Source organism: Leptopilina boulardi, unplaced genomic scaffold (assembly GCF_019393585.1).
Source record: "Leptopilina boulardi isolate dan_hultmark-lab unplaced genomic scaffold, ZJU_Lbou_2.1 LbouV2_257, whole genome shotgun sequence".
NCBI classification, from domain to species: domain Eukaryota; kingdom Metazoa; phylum Arthropoda; class Insecta; order Hymenoptera; family Figitidae; genus Leptopilina; species Leptopilina boulardi.
This window is the reverse complement of record NW_026137815.1, coordinates 160,982-185,680: the sequence shown is the minus strand read 5'-3', so window position 1 is coordinate 185,680 and position 24,699 is coordinate 160,982. Positions and strand designations below refer to the sequence as shown.

Sequence of the window (24,699 nt, the reverse complement as noted above, 5' to 3'; positions counted from 1 at the left end):
AAATCTTGAAGGTATTTTTGAATTTTAAAGGGACAGTGAATCATGCTTGCCCTAAATACATTGTTCGGATAAATATTATTTTTAGACATTAAAAACCGGTTTGACAATCAGATTGACTCGAAAGAATTTTGATCAATTTTAATGGACTAGACAATGCATTTTCTATTAATTGACATAAGTAAAGAAACTCTTGTCATGAATTCTGCGAATTGCATGGACAATTTGAAATCACTTTTCTGAAGGAGAGAAATGTACTTCAGAGAATTTTAATAAATAACAGCATAAGTAATGGAGTTTGTTGAGAGTGATGTGGGGATATAACCTTTCATTCTTACGATAACCTCTTTTTCACGTACATATTCACCTGCTGCTCCAAAGCATTTTGAATCCTTTCAAAAAAGACCGCAAGATGTACATATTTCGATACTGTTATATTTATTTATATTGAAAAACCCGAACCTCCAGTCCAAAAAGGAAATGGAGACTCGAGATAAAATATCAAGATCCTGACTCTCTATATACTACCGAGAAGAAGCAAATGGAGCAAAACGAAAGAGAGACGCACCCGGTTTGTTTCTTTTGTAATAAGAAGAAAAAGAAATTGAAAATAATAACGTAATTCGCTTGTTTAATTGAAATTTTAATCGATTCTCCTTGTAATAGTAGGATTTTAAAAACTATTTTGACAGAAGAACACAGGTGACAAAAAAAAGAAAAAAAAGATGTGACAGTAGTAGAGAGTTGTGCTTGTAGCACTGTTACTCACCTCAGTAGCGGCGTTGCATCCTGCGAGGATCACAAATGCGCTCGCTAAAACCCAATATATCCTTGGTTGCATATTGAATCCTTTTGTGTTGGGCCCTTTCGAGCCTTGCAGGTCCCACTATTAACGATTAAAACCAATTAAAGACCCGCGGCCCGGTAGAAAATCCACCAAAAACCACGGAGCAACAATACGAACACTCTACACTGATCGATGAATCGCGAGACACTGGTCTCTAAAAGACCGCCATCTTGAAACATTAGTGCCATCTACCGTATTTTTATATTTTCTCTATCTGTTCCGTCGGTATAAATCAAATGATAAAATAGTATTTGTTTACATTTTGAAATTGACAATTTCAAGAAAGTTTGAAAATCGAAAATTTTTTTATTTTCTTTTTAAAATAAATCAAGAAATGTATTTAATAATTACATAATTATCTCAAGTAAATATTCATTTTATTTTTTTATCATTAAAAAAAGAATATGGAACTACAAAGTAGGATGGAACAATTAATCTTTCAACATAACCTTCATATAAAAATATTAATGCATGAGAAAATTATTTATATATGTAAGTACTTATAAATTGCTATTATTAAAAATAGGCTTTTAAAAAGTATTTATAAAAATTTTGAGTACTCTTTTTTTATAATTTTTCTTTCTCAAAATAGTATCCATATTAATTATACAATTAATAAAAAGTTATATTTTTTTAAATATTGAGAAGTGTGGTAGGTATAGAAAAAATAGTTTTTATTTTAACTCTTTTATTCAGTATATATATAAATTAATATCTGTAATGAATTAGTAATAAAAAAAATGTTTACTTTAAGTATAAGGAAAATGCGTACAGACAATCAAAACAAAAATTAGTCCAACTTCACATTTTCGAATAAAAAAATAATTTTATATAAACAGTTTTTCAGTAAATGTTAAATTTTAAGTTTCATTGCCTAAATTATTTCCTATTGTCAACTTTCATTTTATTTTTTTCAATTTATTAAAAATTAAATTATTTACGCACTTGCACTAAAACACTTTTAAAGTCTAAATTAGTTTTTTTTATTTAAAAATATGAAGTTAAACTAACTTTTGTTTCTATTTTATCCGATTTTCCTTTAAATAACTTATATAAAAAAACAGGTCGTTATGTCAAATGATAATGGAAATAGCATCAAGTCTTTCATAAAGTTTATTTCTCTCTTCAAAATGAATCAGAAAACAAAGTAAGTACGTACTTTGCTGGTATATTACTATGTTAGTACTTTTTCGCACGCAATTCGCACTGAAAGTGTGTTAATTCGAATTTATCTATAAAAAGCAAATGCGGTTTTTTTCTAAATACAAATAAGCGTGATAAACAGTAAAAACGAGGTATTTATTTATGATTTTTAACAGACTGAATTAATAATAAAAAAAAAGAATTCAAATTAAATTTCTACAATGATTACTTTCTGCAATATCTCAAGGATGATTCTGTTTACGAGACGAGTTTATAGAATTTTTCAATTCTATTTGTTCAAATTAAGTTGTTCATTTATGCTCCATATCGGAAATTCTATTTTTGTGACGACTGATTGCTTCCTGATGACGTTTAATTTGTTCCTCATGGAAGGAAATCTCGTCATGAAGGCCATCACGTAATTCCTTTAACTGTTTCTTTTGCTGAAAATTCGAAATAATATATGTTTAATAAATCATAATAATATTCTCAAGTCTTTATTTTCAATAATAATCAAAATGGATATTGTAACATTTACCAAAAAAAAATTATCTTTTTCATTGTAATAATTTTAGAAATTATTACAATTTATTTATTAATTTCTTTGGAAGGATGACAATCTTAGAATCTCTTTATAAATGTTAATTAACAATTAGTCATAAATCTGGTAATTATTACCTGATTATAAAAGTACTGGTCTTCTCTAGCGGCTTCCATTTTACCAAAAGCTCCACCAGCTTCGCGAATGGAACCACCACCACCGCCTCCTCTTCCGGCACCAGATCCCGGCTCACCGGACATTCTGGCCTTACTAAAAATTTTTATTAATATTATTATTATACAATTTAATAATTTTTCATTAATATTGTTTTAGTAATTCATTTTTGAAACTATAAGTGAAAAGGTAAATTAGTTACTTAAATAAAATTATAATCAATCTAAATAAACACTGAAATAAAATTTTCAGAAAAATTCTACGTTTTAAAGGACCTCTTAACACAACAAAACATTAATTAATATTATATAGATTTTGAGTGTAAGGGAATAATAAAAAAATATTGTTAACAATTTTTAAAAATATTGAAAAAAAGAATCTTTAATTCAATTAGTTTTTACGTAATATAAAAGTATAATTAAAATAATTAATATTTAACTTTTCGATTATTTTGAATTTAATTATTATTTTTACATTACTATATAGGAAAGCAAGTTTTAGTTATTTTCATGTTCCTAGTGTGAAAAACACAGTATGCTGTGAAAAGTAACATTCCAAGTTTCCACATTACGTATTCAAATCCATCCTACTGGAGCAATTTACCATCAAGAGAGTATAGTTGTTAAAGAAAGGAATAATTTCAACTCATCAGCATACAATAATATGCAAAATTTAATGGCATAAATTATGTCCTTTAAAGATAGTGAGTTAAAAAGGTTTAGAAAAATATTTTAACTAATGACAATTAAATTTTAATATTTTTGACGATTTAATAAATCTTACGTGTTTCTGTAATTAAAACGCATAATTTCATTGTAAATTTTTTAGTTGAGGCCTAAATATTTTATTTGAGACATAACTTTTTAGACAATACGTTTTTGTATTATTTTTATAAAAAATTTATAAATAATAAATAATTTAATTTTTTACGCAGTTTTACTAAAATGCGATTTAATATGACCTTTTCTAAAAAATGATTTAGCTAATGAATGAAAAATTTCACGAATTAAAAATGTTTTATTCTATCTTTGAAATTAGAAATTTGAAAAAATGTTAATTATGCAATTATTTATAAAGTTGTAAAATTTGTGAGGTTAAACATTGTCGTGTTACTTCAAGAATTATATAATTATTGTGATAATTTTCAGGTACAAAGTTGAAGAAGTTGAGAGAAAATTGGGTTAAATTTTGGAGAGTAAGATTGTAAAATTAATTTCAATCAATTGTAGATATAAAAAACAAGTATATACGAACAAACAAATGAATAAACAAAACTACAAGTAACAATGTGTAAAATAAAATGATGACTCGTTTGGAGTAACTGCGAAATATACCGACATCAGGAGTAGAGAAAAGCCGGATTTCAACGTAAAACAGAAAACTCACAGTGAATAAGAAAAAATCTTCATTCTCAAAATAATAGTAAATATAATTTACCTTAAAAATGCCATATTTCTCGAAATAATACATGGTACTCGCTGCATTGTTAATTTCCAAAAATCGAACGTTCTAAGGGAACAAATTTTTTCACAAAAGTGACGAATATGAAATATCTACGTATAAGTTATCTACTAAATAGTTTTCCAGTTTGCTGTCAGATGGAGGAACATGTCATAACGGCGGAAAATATGAATTTGTTTCTTTTATCAGAGAACAATTAACTTCCTAATCAAGCAAAGTTATAATAATTAATTTTTTAAAAAAATAATAAATGCTGCTTGTAAAATCAATTGAATATAATACACATTTTTTTTATTTAATGTCAGGGAAGAAGACAAATCCTTGACTTGAAGAAATATTAAAGAAAATCGAGATTATTTTTTAATGAAATTTCTAGAAAAAGTCACAAATATTTAAAAATTACGAATATATGGACAATTCCTTATCAGAATCAAGTCGAAATAACAAATTGGATTAAATATTTTTTTTTCTTTTTTTACAGAAAAAAGGTATTTTTTTATAAGGGCCCTACTTTTTGAGTTATGAATTTTCAAAATTTTGGTTTTTTCAATGTAGACATATTTTTAATGACATATAACTCTAAAAATATTAAATTCAGCAATTTTTACAATTTTTTTTTAATTTAGGCATTTTTTCAATTTTTTTTTCTTCTAATTACATAATTATCTATAGAAATAATAAAAAATGGTTTATAAAAAGTTTTACAGTGAACCTGATGAACTTTTTTGTTTAAATAATTTAATTGAAAAAAATTGTTAACTCTATTTTTCTATTTTTTTAAACGAAAATTTTTTTGGTCACCAGGATTTTTTACTCATAGAAAAGCTAATTAAAATATATTTTGATTTCAAAAATAGAAGAAAGAAATAAATTTTTTTTAAACAAATTGATTAAACAAATGGTTCACCAGACCCACTCTAAACTTTATTGCAAACTATTCTTATTATTTCTAAGTATGTAATAAAAAAATAAATTCCAAAAAATACCGAAATTAAGATAAAATTGATTTATTTATAAAAAATTATTATTTTTTTAATAAAAATTGCAATAATTAAATTTTGTTGCAATTTAATAAAATATCAAAATTAAAAAAAAAATTAATTTGTTTATAAAAAATAACAAAAATTATTTTTTAGTTATTATTTACAAGTCGAAAGAAAACAGAAACTTTTCTTTCCTTGGCAATAATAATAATTGTTTAATTCAATATTTTCAGAGTTATATTGCTGCAAGTTTAGATACTTTATCTTTTAACAATGAAGAAAAAAAATTGTGAATATATACAACGATATTATTTTAAAGTGAAATTGAATTAAAATAAGAGCTTTTAAATCTTAGTTTATGTAATACCTCACATCATTTTCTGTGCGTAAAATACTATTAAAAATTAATTATAAAATTTTTTGAAAATAAAATAAATTAAAACTTACTAATTAATTAGGTACTCTCTAAATCTGAATAAGTGAAATTTCACTTAAAATGTGTCAAAAGTCTTCCACGTAGAAAAATAAGTGTATATGCACTTTTAAATAAGTGGTTTTCACTCAAAAATAAGTGAAGTTTCACTTATTTTTAAGTGCATATACACTTAATTTTTTTACTTGGAAGACTTTTGACATATTTTAAGTGAAATTTCACTTATTCAGATTTAGAGAGTATATTGTTAATTATATTAAATCAAAATAGATAAATACTTAGTAGTTTTTGATTTAAAAAAAATTAAACAAAAATACAGAAATATAGTTTTATTTTCAATTTTGTTAATTGAATAATTACTTGAGACACATAATTTTCTTCGACAGAAGATATTATAAGGAATTTTTTATTTTTGTAATGATCTGTTCGAAGGTGTAAAAGAAGGTCTTCCCCCGCAAACCACATACATGGTTAGAGACGCGACGTGGAAAGTTGTCTCACTCATAAGCATTCCCTTTATTTACCCCAAAGCGTTACCATAGTGTGAAAGTTATATTATTTAATTTTTTTTATATTATATTCGATATTATGTAAATGTACATATATTTTTTTGAATTCAAAATTTTAATTCAGTGATAGTGAAACATAAATTGTGTGTTTTTAAATTTTCTTTTTATTTTAAAGAACTAAAGTCAATTTTTGCATAATGAAACTATAAATGTACGTTAAATATCAGTTTTACAATATCAGATATTTTATTTCTATACAGTAGTAAAAAATATAATTTTATTTCTTCAATTAATAGTGTTTATAATGTGAAATATTTTAATTTCATTGATTTGAAAATTCGTATTTTTCTAAACTCATAATTAAAAACTCTTTTGCATTATGATATTCTTCGAAAATACGAAGGTGAGCATTGACTATTTTTCTTTACGAAAATTATATTTATTTTTACTTTTCATTAAAAATAAATATTATATTAACTGAGAGTTATGGAGAATTATCTATGGATAAATAATCCTATGGGAGAATTATCTCGTTTTGTTACATATATATTTTTTTGCATGTAATTCAATAACCATGTTCTATACAAGTAAACTTTCTTCTTCGACTATTGAATGTATACCTTCTATATTCAATAATAATTCAGGAGAAAAATATATTTCTCTCGGAGCTATAAATTAATATTTATTTATTTCAAATAAATAGCTCTGAGACAAATATATTTTTATTTAATTCTAATATTAAAATAAAAAATTTTTTTTTTTAGATTAAAACCTCTTCAACACCAGATATTGTTCTCTATCCAACGAAAGACTTGATATTAACATGGCGAGATATTTCTTATGAAGTTAAAACAAAAAACAGTGACAATAATTATTACCTAAAAGTTTTTTTTGGCAATAATAATTACGAATATACTCAAGTTCTTCAAGGGGGTATTTGGCATATTTTTTTCTTGTCAAGTTATTCTTTAAAATAATTAATAACTAAATTATATGAATTCTCCAATTTCTCTTTTAAAATTTTTCAGTAAATGGAATTGTCAAATCTGGGGAACTTATGGCAATAATGGGTCCAAGGTAATTAATTAATTTTTTTAATTCTTTTAATAATAATAAAAAATTAAAACTTTAAATAATATTTTTAAGGATGCAATAGAAATTATTAATTTTTAATTTTAGTGGTGCAGGAAAAACGACTCTTCTCGCTACAATAAGTAGAAAGATAAAAGGTGAGTTTTAAAAAATATTAAATTCTTTATACTAACAAAAATAATATACCTGTTTTCTGTTAAAAGTAGTTTAATAATTATTATTGTCATTCGTTCAGTGAAGTATTAAGAGAGCTGCAATTTCTTAGAGCTGAAATTACATCAGATCAAATATCTCCTTACCAACTTACATGTGATCGTTCAAATAAATATTAATGTATCAAATAAGAAGTTATTAAATATATAGCACATTTAAAATAGAAAATTTTATATTAAATAAAAAACTATTAAGATACCTACTTTATTTATTTTGGTATATTTAAAATTTTTAATCTTAATTATTATTAATTTTTGAATTAATTAATTTAACAAACTTGATAAATCCATTTTTGAAAATTTTTTTATTTATTTATTATTTATTTATTAATTTTTGTTAATTTGCTCCTCTTATATAGATAATTTTCGAGATAATTTTATAATCTGAAAATATTTATGTAACGTTAAATATTTTTTTATATTCTTCTATATTTATTTTCTCCATTATGTACTTATTACAAAGTTTTACAAATGTAACATAAATGATATATATAATAGAGAATATTCGCGCATACCTCTTATTTATTTATTTATGAAATTATATTCTGAAAGTAATTTTGAAATTTTTTTTTTTTTAATAAAATCAGATGAAACTGTTGGTGATGTATTTCTGAATGGACAGCCAGTTGATCAGGAAATAATGGCGAGAATATCTGGATTTGTTCCTCAAGAAGATTTATCCATTGAAACATTAACAGTTCAAGAGCACATGGAATTCATGGTATCGTAATAATTAATACAATATAAATATTTAAGGCTTAGTTTTGATTAACATTTTTTTTTTTTATCATTAGGCAAGAATGAAAATGGACAGAAGATTCAAAACTTTTTTGAGAAAACAACGAATCACTGTTCTTCTAACGGATTTAGGGTTGGTGAAGTGTCGCAATTCTAGACTTTCAGCTTTATCAGGAGGGGAAAGAAAAAGGGTTTCCCTAGCAGTTCAGGTATTGACAGAAAGCTATTTGCTAAAGGTAAAATAAATAACAGAGAAAACACTTGAAAGGAATTTTTACTTTAAAGTTTTATAATCATTTAAAATCATTAGAAAATAATTGTAAAAAAGGAATTTATTAACTGATATTTACATAATAGATTTTATTTTTTCAAAATGAAAAGAAAAATAACAATTTTCTTTGAAATAATTCAAAATAATTATACAGCAATTTTCAGTAATAAATGCAGTAAACACATGTTGAAATAATTAAAAAAGTATTGGAGTGCATGAGTTCCATAACAAAAATTGCAAACCAAAAGTTCCAAATTTAAATGTACCAAAATTTATTTTTCCACAGTACAAAATTTTCAAAGCCCTAAAAGTCCCGAAGTATATTTATTATTTATTTAATTACTGTTTACTGTTGAGTATCAATGTTGAAAATAACAACAAATTAATGTTTCTAGACTTAAAGTTGCACTTTTAAAATTTGAAAAATAAAAGAAAATAAGTTTTTGAAAAAAAAAATGTTTGAAAAAATGTTCTTTGAGAAAATAATAACTTGAGCCCTTTTAAGAATTGGAAGTTTTGTCTTCATTCCGAAAAAAATGGTTAACCTTTTTTTTTATCAAAATTTCATTCGAAAGATCAAACTGAACTGTTTTTTAAACATTTCAATAAAAAAAAGATATTTTTTTTATTCTTATTTCATGTTTTTTTTTCTTTAGTTACTAACAGAACCAAGAATTCTTTTTTGCGACGAACCAACAAGTGGATTGGATAGTTATGCAGCAATGACAGTTGTTAAAACATTAAGAGAAGTCGCAGAAAGAGGAAAGATTGTAATTTGCTCTATTCATCAGCCAGCTTCAGGAATCCTTGATCTTTTTCATCAGGTGCTTTTACTTTCCACTGGAAGAGTTGCTTTCCAGGGAAATTCAGCCGATGCCACTACATTTTTTGAAAGGTTCTCTAATATTTTCTATTAAAAATTTTGTTTTAAATTTCAGTTACAGATTTAACCAAATTTTTAATCACATCATATCAAAGATACTGCCAGCTTTATTGAAACGTACCATTTTTGAGTGATATATTTTTTTAACAAAATAGTATTTTGTAAGAGAACAGGTTCGAAATGTCCTTTTTTTTTTAATTGAAAAAATTTCTTCTCGTCATAAAATACTCGAGGAAAAAACTGCCAATATTGTCAAGCTATCAAAAACAAGAAATACGAGAAAAAAAAATCGCAGTAGCTCACAAACTTCTTTCATTTCATATTGATTTTCATTTGATAAGTGTTTTGAGCATACAAAAATTTTGGCTTTTCCTTGAATTCACTTCGAATTCCAGATTGATACATTCGCTGAAAAAGACGATCAAATCCTGGTATATACAGTAATCCTCCTTTAAACAGCATGTAGAACCACAACTCGCATAACATTTCCGGTATAACTTTCATAATCGGTTGACCTGATTTATCATTATATTTTTCGAGAGCATACTTTGTTGTATATGTGTAAACAATACAACAAACATTTCTATAATTTGCCAACTCCTCAAGACAATCAAGTTGCTCATTCTGTATCGATTCATCGGTATTTTTTAAAACTGTATAAAGTGACGATGACCCTATACTATTATTAAATATAACATTTTTCAATTCTTTCGATTTTTTTTATTTTAAACCTGATTCAATCAAATCATCGAGGGTATTCATTTCTTTCTCGATTTCATAGTGAATAGTAATATCATTACATGCCTCATAGATACTCATTGATAGAATCATCGATATAATTAACATCGAGGCAAACATTATCCGACCAATAAGTTGTTTTGACAACAAGAGGTTACCATACATGATTCTCCAATTTGAAAATTCTTGCCAATAACAGCAGAGAAAAAATTAAGGTCACACATATCGTTAAACATGTTGACATTTCTTTAGTAATAATCAAATAAGAGATCTTGTTCTTTTGAATTGGAACAATCGCCTGAATGCCAACTCGATCAATTTCTCGACTAAATTCAAATTTATTGCGAAAATTAGATTCTGCTCCGAAAAGACTATTCGCAATGAGATTCAATTTATTGTTCTTCAGCATTTTCGATAATCCATCGGACTGATTGCCATTTATGTAAATTTTTAAGTTTATCTGGAAACCATAAAGTTTTTGGTAATAGTCTCAGGTTATTAAATTTTTCACCCTTTAAAAATGGATTATACTGAATAATTGTCGCAATATCTTGATTGATTTTGATCCCTTGGTAAAATATTTGCCTACAAATGATTTCTCGTCTATTTTAAGAATAGTGGCATCCAATATTTGTTGACTCCACATTTTACGTAATAATTTCTTGTATGAAAATTCTTTTTGCTCAGTGGGAAAAATAATTAAACATTTTGGTCTTGTTCGACCATCTGACAAGCGAATCAAAGAATCAATTCAAGGTGGCCAGCCAGAGAAATTTGAATCGGGAGAAAACCGGGACTGAAAAATTAATTCGGGAGATTTTATGGGTTTTGTGATTCGCGCAATTATTCGAAAATTGTTCAACTTTTAACCATCTAAAATTTCGTATTAATTATGTAAAATATATGAGCAATTCCACGTGAGATTAAAAGGGTCTATCCTCAGATTCCTTCTATACTACGTCTAATCTAATTCTGTGTCAAAAGAAGAATATTATAAGTATAACTAAAAATCGAAAATTAATTATAAAATGTTATTTAGAGAAAGACTGAAAAATACCGTGCCGAGAAGGTAGGAAACCCCCGCTAAGTAAACGGAGCCCGATAATAAGTTTAAAAATTAAAAACAAATTTTATTTTTTAAATAAATAAATTAAAAAATTTTAATTTTTCAAAATTAATTTTTTTTCTTAAACTTCAATATTGTCTGAGTAAAAAACGTTTAGAAAACTTTTTTCATGGAGTAAAAGTGAAAAAGTTATGAGTTATTGAAAAAAAAGTTGCACTAATTTTTTAATGCAAATATCACGAAAAATAATAAATATATTTTTCAAAATTTTATTTAGGTACTCAATTAGACCCATAACCTCTACCCACAAACGTAGTATAGAAGAAATAATTAGAGGATAGACCTCTCAATCTCACGTGAAATTACTCATATACCATCAACAAAAATTAGCTACTTTTATTTCTCACAATACAAAATTTTTTAATTCTACACTGAAAGAAAATATATAACAAAATTTCGTAAATACTTTTCAATTTAGGGAAAATGTGTCAAACAGGAAAAAAATGATATAAAATATATTAAATCTCAGTAAAGATTTTGTTTGATTACTATAAATTATGTTGAAGTTCGTAAATATTTACTAAAATTTGAAATACATTTCTTAAAGACTGAAAAATATTTTCAGAAGTATATTATTTTTTGTATCAATATTTCCCATTTTTACACGTTTTCCCTAAATTGAAAAATGTCTACTATACTTAATAAAATTTGTTATATTTTATTTCAATGTACGTCATAAAACTTAAATTTTATAAATTTCCATAGAGTGCTTTTGGTGTTCATTATTTTTTACAATTGCATATTACATAAATATAATAGATTTGTGTACAGAAAAAATGTATTTTAAAACCGGGAGAAATCTAATTGTCGGCAATTAGGAATACTTGGTATTTCCTTGAATCAAGTTGAATGTAATTGATCAAATTTTGAAACCATTTGTTATGCGTTGCACAATTTTGAACGTAAATTATAAAGAAAAAGCCGAATAATATTCGCATTTTTTATGATTTAATCATAAGTAGAGTTTATTGAGGTAGAAATTATTCTTGGAGATTAACACTGTGAAATAAAAATCTTATTTTTGATTTATTTTTCGTATTTTTTATAAAGAAGAGTTAAAGAACAGTTAAATTTCAATCTATCAAAATTAATGTTGTTAAGTGGTGTAAATTTTTTTTTTTGTATTATTTAGTATCTAAAATTATTATATATTATTAAAATTAAGAGAAAATTATTTTTGTCCATTTTTGAAATTTTATTTTTTAAAATCCATACGATTGATTGTTTAAAATCATGAAAAATGCGTATAAAAAATAATCAAAATTGTGGAAGAAGTTGAATTTTTAAAGAATCACCAGTCAAAATTAACCTAGTTTAGGGGTAAACAATTTTTTTTTTGCTTTTTTTCAGAACCTGAAATCACATTTCACTATAAAAAATTTTTAAAAAGTGATTTTCAACTATTTTACAAATTTTTTTTTTCACAATATTGGCAGAAAAAAATTAACAATTTAAAACAATAATGTATTAAAATTTCACTGGTCCCTTATTAGGGCGCACTCACACCTTTTGGCTGCCTGCCTGCCTGCAGGAGTTGTCATGGCAACGTGTAGGAGTAACAGAGAGAGAAAATTCAAATTTGAATTTACTATCTCTGTTACTCCTTCACGTTGCCATGACAACTCCTGCAGGCAGGCAGGCAGCCAAAAGGTGTGAGTGCGCCCTTAAGGTTATGCTTTTTACCTGAATTTGATAATTTGAATTGAATTGATAAATTGAATTTGAATTGATAATTTATCCTCTATTCGTTGACAATTATTCTAATTTAACAGTATAATTAATAATTCATCGTATACAAAAATTTGCAATTATATTCAAAACTATACTTTGCCTTAGAATTATTTTTATTAACTTTTTTCTTTGCTTTTCTTTAATAAATCAAAAAAAAATTCTTATTTTTCTTTTTTTCAAAAATTACTTGAATTAAAAGAAAATTTTTTTTAATTAAAAAAATATTTCTACCTATCAAAGAAATTTTTTTATTAAAAATTATATTTTAAATAAAATACTTCTTTATGAATCTTTTTAAATTACATCGACTATATTTAATGGATATTTCTTTCAATGGAAAATTGTTTAGTTGATATAAATCGAAAACATGAACGTGACTTCTTTATTGAGAATCGCTCATATAATATTATCAAAACCCATTTTTTTCTTCTTTGAATTTTTATGCGAGTAATAAATTTTTTAGTACAGAATTTCTATCAAAAATAATAAAATATCATTTTATCGTCTTCTTTCTAGTTTAGATTTGCATTGTCCACCAACATTTAATAGTGCCGATTTTTTTCTATCTCAACTGTCTGTAAAATGTGGTGACGAAGAGGACAGTTACAAGAAGGTAAAAAAAGTTTTGAGATGGATTGTAATTATTAAAATTATTAATTTACATCTTATAATAAATGTTTTTTTTTAATTGAAAAGAGAGATCAAATATATTTTTATTTTGTTGTATTGATAATAATTAGCAATTATTGTACATCACATTACTTATATATTTGTTTAGTAAATTCCTGTATTTTCTGAAATAAAATAAAAATTATCATTTTTTAAAAATTCTTCTAAATTAGGCATCCTGGATTTGTGATGAATTTGAAAAATCAGAATACGGAAAAAATGTCGCAAAATTGATAGAGAACTCGTGTTCAAGTGCCTCAAATACAGAAATAATTCATCCATCTTTTCTTGAAAATTATGTATCAACACTTGAATTTAAAAAAGTTCGATGTCTTACTCAATTGGAATGGTTAACTTGGAGAATTTATATTGATTACAAAAGAAATGTATCTGTGCTTATTATCAGATTTCTACTCTACATGGTAAGAATGAACCTATACTTAAATATTTTGTCACTGTAAATTCATATTTATTTTTAATGTAAATAATAAATAATAATAATAATTTACAAGTTTATAGGTATTTTACTTGCTACTCCATACATAGCAGTAGCTGAAGATTTGGACCAAAGAGGCATTCAAAATATGCAAGGGCTGATTTATCTAGTAATTACCGAAACTGTGTTTACCTTCAATTATGCTGTATTTTACACTTTCCCTCGTGAATTGCCACTTCTTCTACGGGACATTGCAAGTGGTCTTTATAATCCTGCTCCTTATTATTTTAGCAAAGTTGTTTTCTCGGTAGGTAATTTTACAAATAATATTATTTTAAGAGTCATTTCATGATTATGTTCTTTTTTTATTCAACATTTTTTATACCAAACAAAATCCATTTCAAATTATGCAAGCAATTAGATCTTATTTAATTTTAAAAAAATATTTTTTTTCAGCTCTAAGGATTATTTGTAAAAAAATTTTTCTTTATTAATATAATATGAAAAGTGGAAAATATTAGTAAAATGTCCGATAACAATAAATTGATTATTTTTAAATTTTTCTTTAAAACCTTTTAAATTTCGCAATTTTTGAGATTTCTAGTTGTTTCTTGAATCAGTTTTTCATCTTTTAACTGTATTTTTAAAAATATCTTCAAAAGTTAAGATTGTTTTTAAATGTCGAAAATACCTAAGCTAAAAGTTTTCAAACAAAAAAAAAATGTTCTTAAAAAAGGAACTTTTAGTTCTCCAAATTTTTTTTCTGTTATATAATATTATTTATAGAAACTTATTAATATAGATACGATTTACCATAAAAATTTTCATTTGGTATTTCTTCCTTTCTGGAAGAAACAAATTTATTTTCAATTTGCTATTTTTAAAATAACTTCGTCATTTTTGGAATTTCTATTTTAAAATTTATTTTCTTGAATATTCATAGAAGCAGAATTTATAAACGCTAATTAATTCTAATAAATACATACATATATATATAAAAGTGTTTTTTTTTCAAAAAATAAAATTATTGTTATCGTTTATCAACATTTCTCACATTTAATTAATATTGTTAAAAAATATATAAAAACTAAAAAAAAATCCTGTCAAGTAACTACTGAAAAGCTTAAAAATTACGAAAATTATTTGAATTTAAACAAAAAAGTTATTTTTTATTAAAACCTTAAAAAAATGGTTAAAAAAATTATATGCAAATTTTTAAAAATATGTTTTTTGATTTTTCAAGCAGAGAAACATATTTTATATAGAATATTATATAATTTTTAGAAGACATTTTTTTATATATTTTATAATTTACAGATTCCAGGCACAATATTTCAAACTTTAGCTTATTCAACTTTGATTTATGTTGTTGTTGGTCTGAATGGTGGATTTTCTGGATTTCTACTTTTCACAATACCTGTTGCTCTCAGTGCAATATCTGCATCCGCCACCGGTAAATAATTTATTATTTATTATTTCTGTATTTTTGTTTAAATTAATTTACCATCTCTTATAAAATGATAATTTAAAATAAAAATAAAATAGGGTCAGTTGGGGTAAATGGGGACAAAATCGCTATTTTTCACAAATTACGTAAGGTTCTTCCTTTAAAAGGTAATATTTGCGGGTTTATTTTTTTTAAGTTGTATGTTCCCAGGATTAATTTTATGCAGCAGAAAAAAATTTAGATAAACTTTAAACGCATGAAACTGACTGTCCCCATTTACCCCAAAATTTAGAAAATTTCATAAAATTTGAGGTAAATGGGGACAGCATAGTTTCTAAGAACGTTTTAAGAAAAAAGTTACCTTAAGTATATTACTGTATTAAGGGATGAAAAAACTTGAAAAAAATTTGTAGTAGATATATAATAGTTGAACCAATTGAAATTTTTTTATTTTTTTTTATTTTAGTATTTTTTCTCGCATTTGAAAAAAAACAGACTTAAAAATCATACAACATTTTTTCTTATTCCTTATGACTCCCATAACAGAAATTCACTTGAATTTTTAATTTTTGTCAATTTGGTTAATAATGACAAGCTGTCCCCATTTAACCCAAAAATTTGAAAACTCAGGGTAAATGGGGACAGCTTGTCATTATTAACCAAATTGACAAAAATCAAAAATTCAAGGGAATTTCTGTTATGGGAGTCATAAGGAATAAGAAAAAATGTTGTATGATTTTGAAGTCTGTTTTCTTTGAAATGCTCGACAAAATACTGAAACAGGTTGACTTTGATTTTCAAGTTTTTATGCATTGAGCGATAACTTTTTTATCTTGCTGCCAATTGTCAAGATAAAAGCTTGGCAATACTCAAAACCTCTTGCCGGTGATTTGAGGTTAAAATATTGACGTTGAACTTCATTTTAAAACTGTAAATTAAGCTCCAAAACCTCTTGTCCCCATTTACCCCAACTGACCCTAATAGTTTTAGTAAAAACTAAATAAATTTAATTTAATTTTATTAAAATCAAATTAGACATAATAATTAGTAGTTAGAGATAATAATAATAATTTTATTTAATTTTATAACTTAAGAAGAACATAATTATAATAAAAAATAAATTATGTAACAGGATTTCTTATGTCATCTGCATTCAAATCCTTTGAAACAGCATCATTACTAGCAGTTCCTATTGACTTCATTGGTCTTATATTTAGCGGGATTTATGTTCAACTAGGGTAAAGTATAAATAAATTTGAAAATATAATTCAAGTCTATTTCACGCTGTTTCAAAAAAAATAAATCTGTTCAATTTTTTTTAAAACATTTAAAAACTTGGACTTTTGATAAAAATTTATATTGCCTAATTATGCTTCTACAATGACGTAAAAAGTATTCAAATTTAATTAATATTTTGAGAAAAAATATGTTGAAACTAATTTTTTTTAAAAATGCGTATTATCAAAAAACGAAAGCTGTTTCAAAAAACTTTTAAGGAAAAATGATAATTGTAGAATTACTTAGCACAAATTTTGTTTCTTCCCAAAATTTTGTCTTTTGAAAATTTTCAAGTAGCAAATACTTGACAGATTGATTTCAAATTTTATGGAGAACTCAAAAATAGTTACTGATTCATTGTCATGTACACTCTGGTACTTAAAAGCGATTCCTCATACTATTTTTAATTTTACCATAAAATTTTAGTTCAATCTATCAAGTATTTTAAGGTAACACGGTTGAGTAGTGCAAATTTATTAATATTAATATAAAAATGTTAAATATTGTTTAAAAATATTTTACAGAAGTGTGCCAGCACATTTAACGTGGTTAAAATATGTTTCACAATTTTATTACGGCACAGAAGCAGTGTCTTTAACTCAATGGCGAGAAATTAATAATATCGGTAAGAAATATTGAAAATTATAATATTAATAAATTCATGAATTCCTAATTTACAGAATTTTTTCGAATTAAACATTTTTTTAGAATTTAATTTAATAATTAAATTCAAATAACAAACTGATTTTTTAATAGGGAATGAATATTAAATATTCAAAAAATGAAAATTATTTATAAGGATCCTTCCATTATTTTCCATTCAAAGTCATTGTGGACTATTTTTAAGAAAATTCCGATACTTTTTAATAGGTTTATAAATCAAATTTCGCCTAATATTTTTACACTTTTTTTATTTCCTAAATTTATTTTTACTACAAATTTCTCTTACTATGAAAATAATATTTTTTCCTTGAAATATATCGGAATGACTCATAAATGAATAAAATGTTATTTTTCATTTATTAAAGCTTGTCCTTCGGATCCAAATGAGCCTTGTATTTCAACTGGTCTGGGCGTATTGGATAAATATGGTTACATAACCGGCCACTATCATCTGGATTGTATCGGACTTTTGACAATTTTTACAGTATGTCATCTCGGTGGATTTTTAGCAATTTTACGCAGAAGTCAAGAAGAACCAGTTTATTAATAATTAAAATATTTATTATTTATTAAATTCAGAAAAGTGAAAAGTTGGGAATAGGACAGAAACTATTGTCAAAGAAAAAAAATGTAATTCTAAGTCTACTAAATCAAGAATATATTTAATGTATTTCTCTAATATTGCAAGAAAATAAAAAGAAAATTAAAATATTTGAATAATTTCACTTAATTATTTCTTTTAGTACTTATTTCTTCTTTAAAAAAATAGTTTCTAAAGAAAACAAAATTTTATTTTTAATTCTTAATATTATAGTTATATTGATCCTTTTGTTAAAAATATATTCACGTCCTATATATTGAAGTATAAAAAATAAAACTAGGTTCGAAAGTGAAAAAAATGACAATAAAGTAACAATTGAATATAATTTAATATTGCGCCTATACAATATGTCAAATGAGTAAAATTACGTCGACCGCATATAGTTAAAGGAACAAAATACACTCAGGATTCTACCATTCTAAATACTTCACTGTTTTCGTATACTGCTTATAAAAGTGAAAATGTTCTACAGGAATTTTTCTTTTTATCAGTGAAAGAGAGAGAGAGAGAGAGAGAAAAAAAAAAGACAGATAAAACGTCTCAATTATTTACAGACTCCGCTATCTTACATAATAATACAGCGTTTTAATATATATACGTATATTTCTCGAGTCTAAAAGCTTTCTTTATTAACAATGATTCGATTTTCAATTTAAAATTAATCGTCGAAAGAACAATCAAATTAATAATTATGTAAAGGTTAATCTTAACAATATAAGTCTCCTTAAGTCATTTATCTTAATATCAAGTTAAAAGAGTCATAACAGACAAAGAAAATCCAGATTTACGAATTTATATAAATTATTTTTATCGGAATGTCATAAATTCAACCTTCTATTAAAATAATAAATATGAATATAATAAAAACATAAAATTGTAAATAGTAAAAAAAAACGTAAGATAAAAATTTTAATTAACATATTCTTTTTTTAAATGATTAAAAAACATTTTTTTAATTATAAAAAAATGTTGAATTTTGGAATTCGTTTTCAACAGTTGTGAATTTGTCGCAATAAATTCGAATTTCCGAATTTTTCAAATGCTATAATTTTCACGCTTATATAATATAGAAGTAAATAAATATACATTTCAGTTTGAATTATTGCCAGTCGTATAAGAAGTGGAACTTTCTTCGTTATAAATATACAGGAAGTGATTAAAATTTTTCGTGACTTGATCTTCACGTGATTATAAATTATGCTCGGACGAATGGCACTTACTTAACCCACCACCATCCTTCATTTTACATATACAAATATTCTTAAAAATTACATGGAATGTTACACGCAAATGTACTTAATTAAAAACATCTAAAATGTAGAATCCGTTGATTATTTTTGAATTTGAAACTTACTTTTTTTTGCATAAATATTACATTAAAAAGTCAATATTGAAAGAATTTAAGGCACCTTTGAATGGAATTGTGTAGATTTTTTTCTTTTTCAGCTGTTATATATAAATATAAAATATTTCAATTTAAAAAAAGTTATTTGAATTTTTCTTTTAAAAATAGGTCAGTAACAATTGATATTTTTATTAATTAAATATGACTAACTGGCACATGAAACGAAAGTAAATTATTTGTACCGAGAAGAATACGTAAGTATATGTTTACATATACAAACGTATATTCTAATTTGACCCTAGATGCGTGTATATATATATAAATATATATACATAAGTACATGGATGGTGTAATTATAATCGTTGAGTAGATGCAAATTAGTTGTGGCTCATTATATCGGCTTATTAAACAGTTTCAAATAATAAAATACAAGGACGTTTTGCGATGAAGAAAGAATTCACTGTCAAGACAGTTTCGTCAGCAGGCGCAAGATTTTTTTGAACTCGTTGGAGATTGATTCAAAGCAAATCTCTCGCCATCAGTTTGATCCTGAGATCCGGAACCTTTTATAATTTGATCGTTTTGGAGTATCTAAATGAAATAATAAAAAATGTCAAATAAATTAATTTCTTCCATTAATCTTTTAATTAAATTAATAAATGATTAAATTTATTTTCTCACATTATTGAAAATTAAAAAATTAAAATTGAAAAATTAGAGACAAATTTATAAGTTAATCAATTTTTTACTCAAAATTTTGGAAAAATTCTTTTTCTTATAATTTTTATTATTCATTGATAATTTTTCTTACACTTTTTCATGATTCTAAACAATCAATCGAATGGATCTTGAATAATTTTAATTTTTTCAGAAAAAAATTTTTTTTAAATAAAATTATGAACATTGTAATCTATTCTGCCCTACAACGGAAAAAGATACATAAGTGACATTTTGGTCAAAAATGAGTTTTTGGTATCAATGGATTCGTAATAAAAAGCTGCATCTGACTATCGTAATTAAAATTCAAAATTTTAATTATTTATAATAAAAAATTAAGATTGAAAATATTGCAATTCGCGAAAAATGAGAAAATACAACGGAAAAAGACACATGAGGTACTTTGCGTTGCCTAAATTCTGTAGGAGGCATGAAATACGTCACAAAATACAATGGAAGAATATACACGAGGTAGCTTATGATCTTTTTCCGTTGCAAAAGCGGCCGAGCTCGGCTTCGTTTACAGAACGATATTCGCAAGCGCGCTTGTGTATTTCTTAGCTTGTAAAATAATCGAGCGGAGCAAAGATGTCCAGTGGAGACTATACACAAGTGCCATACTCTAATCCCATACTCTCTTGTCCCTTATGTATATTCTTCGCTGGACATCTTTGATCCGCTCGATGACTTTACAACGAAAAACACCACAAGCGATTTTGTGTTCTTTTTACGTTGCATTTGCACTAAAAAAACTACGCAAGTGCATTTTTTAAAAGGGATTGTTTAAATAATTAATTTTTTTTGCAAAAATAGAAAGAGCACATCCGATTTACCCCATTAGGGATATTTTTATTCATAAAAAATGAATTCTAAATAAAGTTTTTGATGCAAATGGTTTTTCTCAAATATCTCCGTTCGACCTATTTGTGGCTTATGTATCTTTTTCCGTTGTAGGGCAGTATTAATAATAAAGTATTTGAAAAACTACTAGAAATATTGAATTTTACAAATTTCATTTAAAATTAAGAGCATAAAAATCACAAATAATTATAAAATATTGGAAAATGACAAAAATAAAGTAAAAATATCTTCAAGAGAACTAGTCATTAAAAATTTTTAATAAAACACTATTTAATTAATTTTAATTCTTCTTAATTTCTTGTTATTATGAAAAATATACCAAAAAATTTGTTTTTCATTAAATTTTTTTTAGCTTGAAAATTAATTGTTTATTATTTATTTTAAAGACAGTGTTTATTGTTAACAAAAGAACTTACTTTATTGACGAGGAATCGAGCAGCTTCTTCAATATTAATATTTTCTTTAGCCGATGTTTCAAACCATCCAGCAAAGTTTTTCTCTTTGCAGTATTCGTCCATTTTTGCAGGAGTATTAACCATTCCCTCTTTTTGTTGATCACATTTATTCGCTAAAAGAACACAAGGTATTGGCGAACCATCAGGAAGTTGAACTTTAGAGTCCAGATCCTGTTTCCATTTTACAACAGCTTCTAATGTTGCACTTCTCGTTACATCGAAAACAATAAATGCTCCAACTGCTTCTTTGTAATATACCCTTGTCATATTTCCAAATCTCTCTTGTCCTGTTGGAAAAATATTCAAAATAATAAACATATTTGCAAAATATTCTACTTTTTATTTATTGGAAATATAGCACTTAAAGTAAAGGAAATTTTTTTTAACTATAAAGAAAACTGACCAGTTTTACTTATATAGAAAATAATCAATTACTTATTTACAGTTAAAATTTTAACTAATTCAGATTTCATTACATTAACATTTCTAATCGTTTAAAAAATTTAATTTAAATTATTTTAATTTTTTTTATATCTAGTTTTTGTAACCAATTAAATTTAATTTAGTGGACATTAAGTTGTAATATTAAAATATGTATTAAAATATAAAATTTCATAACGAACTTCTTCCAAAAATTGTAAACGACTGTAAAGAAAATATTGTTAAAAAAAAAATTGTCCTTCAAACATTACAAAAATATTTTACAGCCACTGAAGGAGAAAAATATTCAAGAAGGTGACTATTGTGTGAGATCCAATTCTCACGAATGGAAAAGAAGCTAACTTTCCTGCGCGGCGCGGTCTCAGACGATTAAACAAAGAGTCAGGAAATGAAGCGACTTTCCCTTATGCATTAAGACATCACGATGTCAAATTCCTGATAAAATGTAACAATGACGACAATAATTTATTTGAAATCACTCTAAAAAGTCGAAATAAATTTTTTATTATCAATATTTAAATATTTTTGTAAAATCAAAAAAGAATATGAATAGACACTAATTGTAAGTATTTTTTTTTTAATTTAATTTGGTAGAAAAATATATTTAAAAAAAATTAATTATTATAGAAGAATATATAACGAAGTAAAATAATTAATTATTATGATTGACTGACTCATATGTTAGAAATAAAGAAAAAGTTTGGAAAGATTAAATCACAATTAAATAATTCAAATTAATAAATTAAAAATGAACAAAGTAGAAACAAAAGCGTAATTATAATTAAAAGACATCAAGAATAATTAAAAATTCTGTTGCAATAATAATAATAATCAAAATGAATTAGTATATAATTTCAAATATGGATAGAATAAAAATTAAAATGTAAATAAAATAAATAGAATTTATAAAAAGTTATAGACAAACCTGCGATATCCCATAATTGTAATCTGATAATTGTATGTGGATCCCAATTAAGAACTTTAAGTGCAAAATCGACACCAATTGTCGCTCTGTAATGTTGTGAGAAAAATTGATGAACATATCTTTTGATTATAGATGTTTTTCCAGCGCCAAGTTCTCCAATTACCAAAATTTTGTACAAATGTTCTCGTTTCTCTCCCAATCCAGAACTCGGCACATTATTTTGCGACGACTGCAACAATAAGAATTTAAAATATAATTAATATTAAGCAAATTTTACATTAAAAACACAATTTGAAAATGATAATAAATATTATTACAAAAAATCGTTTAAAGCATGAAATACTATAGGTACAAATTATTAATAATACAAAGTTATAAATTAATAAACACTAAGGAATAAAAATCTAAATGAAAATTGACAAAAATGTTTAATGTAAATAAATTAATTGAACGTTGATTTAATTAATTGTAATCAAATTCAATAGGTAATTAAATAAAATAAATTTTCTTTTGAGCATTATGTAGTTTTAATAATGTTAAAAAAATATTTATTCTAATAATACAGAAAATGTAGGTGAAGGTAAGTAAATAAAAAATATAACTAATAACAATGAATATAGAATATTATACAAAAAAAAAGAAGAGTGATATATTTTCACAAAAATGAATATATATATAACCATTTGAAAAAGGTATTACTAAATAAAATTATTTTTCAATTGTCAAAGTAACAAAACAATTTTATAAGCCAAGGATAATTATTCAAGTAAATTAACTAGTGTCCGACAGGTGTTATTATTCCATTTGACGACGAATTTAGAACAGTAATCTAATCACATGTTCCGCACTTTCTTATAGTTTCACCTTGTCATCACTTATATTTTTTAATATATAATTTTCATCAAATAAAATTATTATAGACAGAAATATTAATGCACCATTATTATGTCTAATATATATATTTTTTTTAATTTAGTTTTTTTTAACTAGTTGTAGGTGTATTCGAAATTTTTTTTACAAATACTTATTTAGTTCCCAAAACATTTACAAAAAAAAAAAAAAAATTAAATATAAAAAATTCTAAAAATTGGCTAATAATTGTTTTCATATAAAATGATTTATTAATATTACCCACCTTTAACTTAATTATAAATTTAAAAATCAAATTTTTAAAAATTATAATTCTATATAATAATACGTAAAGCAAGTATGAGTAATAGTTAATATTTTTCAATCGTGAAAAGCATCAGTAATCTTATCATTAACAAAGTGTGTAAAATTTATCTTCACTAATTTCTTGAGAAAGTGATGGAAAAATTTATTTTTTTCAGGAAAAAAGAGATATGTGATTTATTATTAAAAAAATAAGTATACCACAAGTTTTTACATTTTCTTCAATTACTGACAATGATATTTTTCATTAGTTGATCTATTTATTATAAAAAATAATTAATTATTAATAACTAAAAGTAATCGATTGATTTTTGTGGTTTTTGAAAATAGTAGTTTTTGTTTTTAAAATTAATTTTCAGAATATATATTTTTTTAATTAAATTCATTACATTTTTTATTCAAAACTCTGTTTTTCAATAAAAGAAAATATTTATTATTTTTTGAGAAAAAAAATGGTTAAATGTTGGAAATTAAGGATTTAAAAAAATTAAATAAAATTGATTAATTAAATGCTTTTTTAATTTATAAAGGGAATTTATTTATTTATGGGAGATATTTCAATGAAACATTTTTATATTCTCCTTAAATAGGAAGGCATTATAATTTCTATAATTAGAATTTTATAAGAATAAACAAAAAGAATTCACAGTTTTCTGAGGCTCTCAAATTGAGACCATATACAGCATTAAAACGTTGCATTATCAACAATTTGATACACTTTATGGTCTCAATTTGAGATCCTAAGAAAAACTTTGATTGTATACAAAGAAAAATCAATTTTTCTTCTCCATTTTTTTACAATTGTATCT

General features: G+C 24.5%; 3 protein-coding genes across 25 annotated transcripts in view; 1 reads left to right on the top strand and 2 right to left on the bottom strand.

Moving 5' to 3' along the window:
* Positions 1-2,124: 2,124 nt before the first annotated feature.
* On the bottom strand, positions 2,125-4,300 carry LOC127280911 (ATPase inhibitor mai-2, mitochondrial-like). The gene is made up of 3 exons (XM_051304256.1): positions 4,140-4,300; positions 2,666-2,798; positions 2,125-2,430 (listed from the first exon to the last, which is right to left on the bottom strand). The coding sequence occupies exons 1-3, from the start codon at positions 4,184-4,186 to the stop codon at positions 2,299-2,301; spliced, it is 312 nt and encodes a 103-aa protein (XP_051160213.1). The 5' UTR covers positions 4,187-4,300; the 3' UTR covers positions 2,125-2,298.
* Positions 3,054-18,904, top strand: LOC127280905 (protein scarlet-like). Of its 3 annotated transcripts, XM_051304246.1 has the most exons (15): positions 3,054-3,405; positions 3,851-4,124; positions 6,853-7,021; positions 7,117-7,165; positions 7,268-7,317; positions 7,980-8,113; positions 8,187-8,339; positions 9,058-9,296; positions 13,396-13,492; positions 13,722-13,970; positions 14,061-14,291; positions 15,302-15,437; positions 16,564-16,669; positions 17,234-17,334; positions 17,738-18,904. In XM_051304246.1, the coding sequence occupies exons 4-15, from the start codon at positions 7,146-7,148 to the stop codon at positions 17,917-17,919; spliced, it is 1,698 nt and encodes a 565-aa protein (XP_051160203.1). In that variant the 5' UTR covers positions 3,054-3,405; positions 3,851-4,124; positions 6,853-7,021; positions 7,117-7,145; the 3' UTR covers positions 17,920-18,904. The 3 variants fall into 3 exon arrangements, with proteins under 3 accessions (XP_051160203.1, XP_051160204.1, XP_051160202.1); XM_051304247.1 differs by having other exon boundaries at positions 3,054-4,124; XM_051304245.1 differs by lacking the exons at positions 3,054-3,405; positions 3,851-4,124 and adding an exon at positions 6,042-6,491.
* The window catches only part of LOC127280901 (ras-related protein Rab-32), a 44,453-nt gene continuing 38,036 nt past the window's right edge, over positions 18,283-24,699 (bottom strand). For all 21 annotated transcript variants that reach the window (XM_051304237.1, XM_051304228.1, XM_051304232.1 and 18 more), the window contains 3 exons: positions 22,718-22,946; positions 21,313-21,638; positions 18,283-19,909 (listed from right to left, as the gene is read on the bottom strand). In XM_051304237.1, the coding sequence (XP_051160194.1) occupies positions 19,796-19,909; positions 21,313-21,638; positions 22,718-22,946 (669 nt within the window). In that variant the 3' untranslated portion in view covers positions 18,283-19,795. The remainder of the gene's footprint in view (positions 19,910-21,312; positions 21,639-22,717; positions 22,947-24,699) is intronic.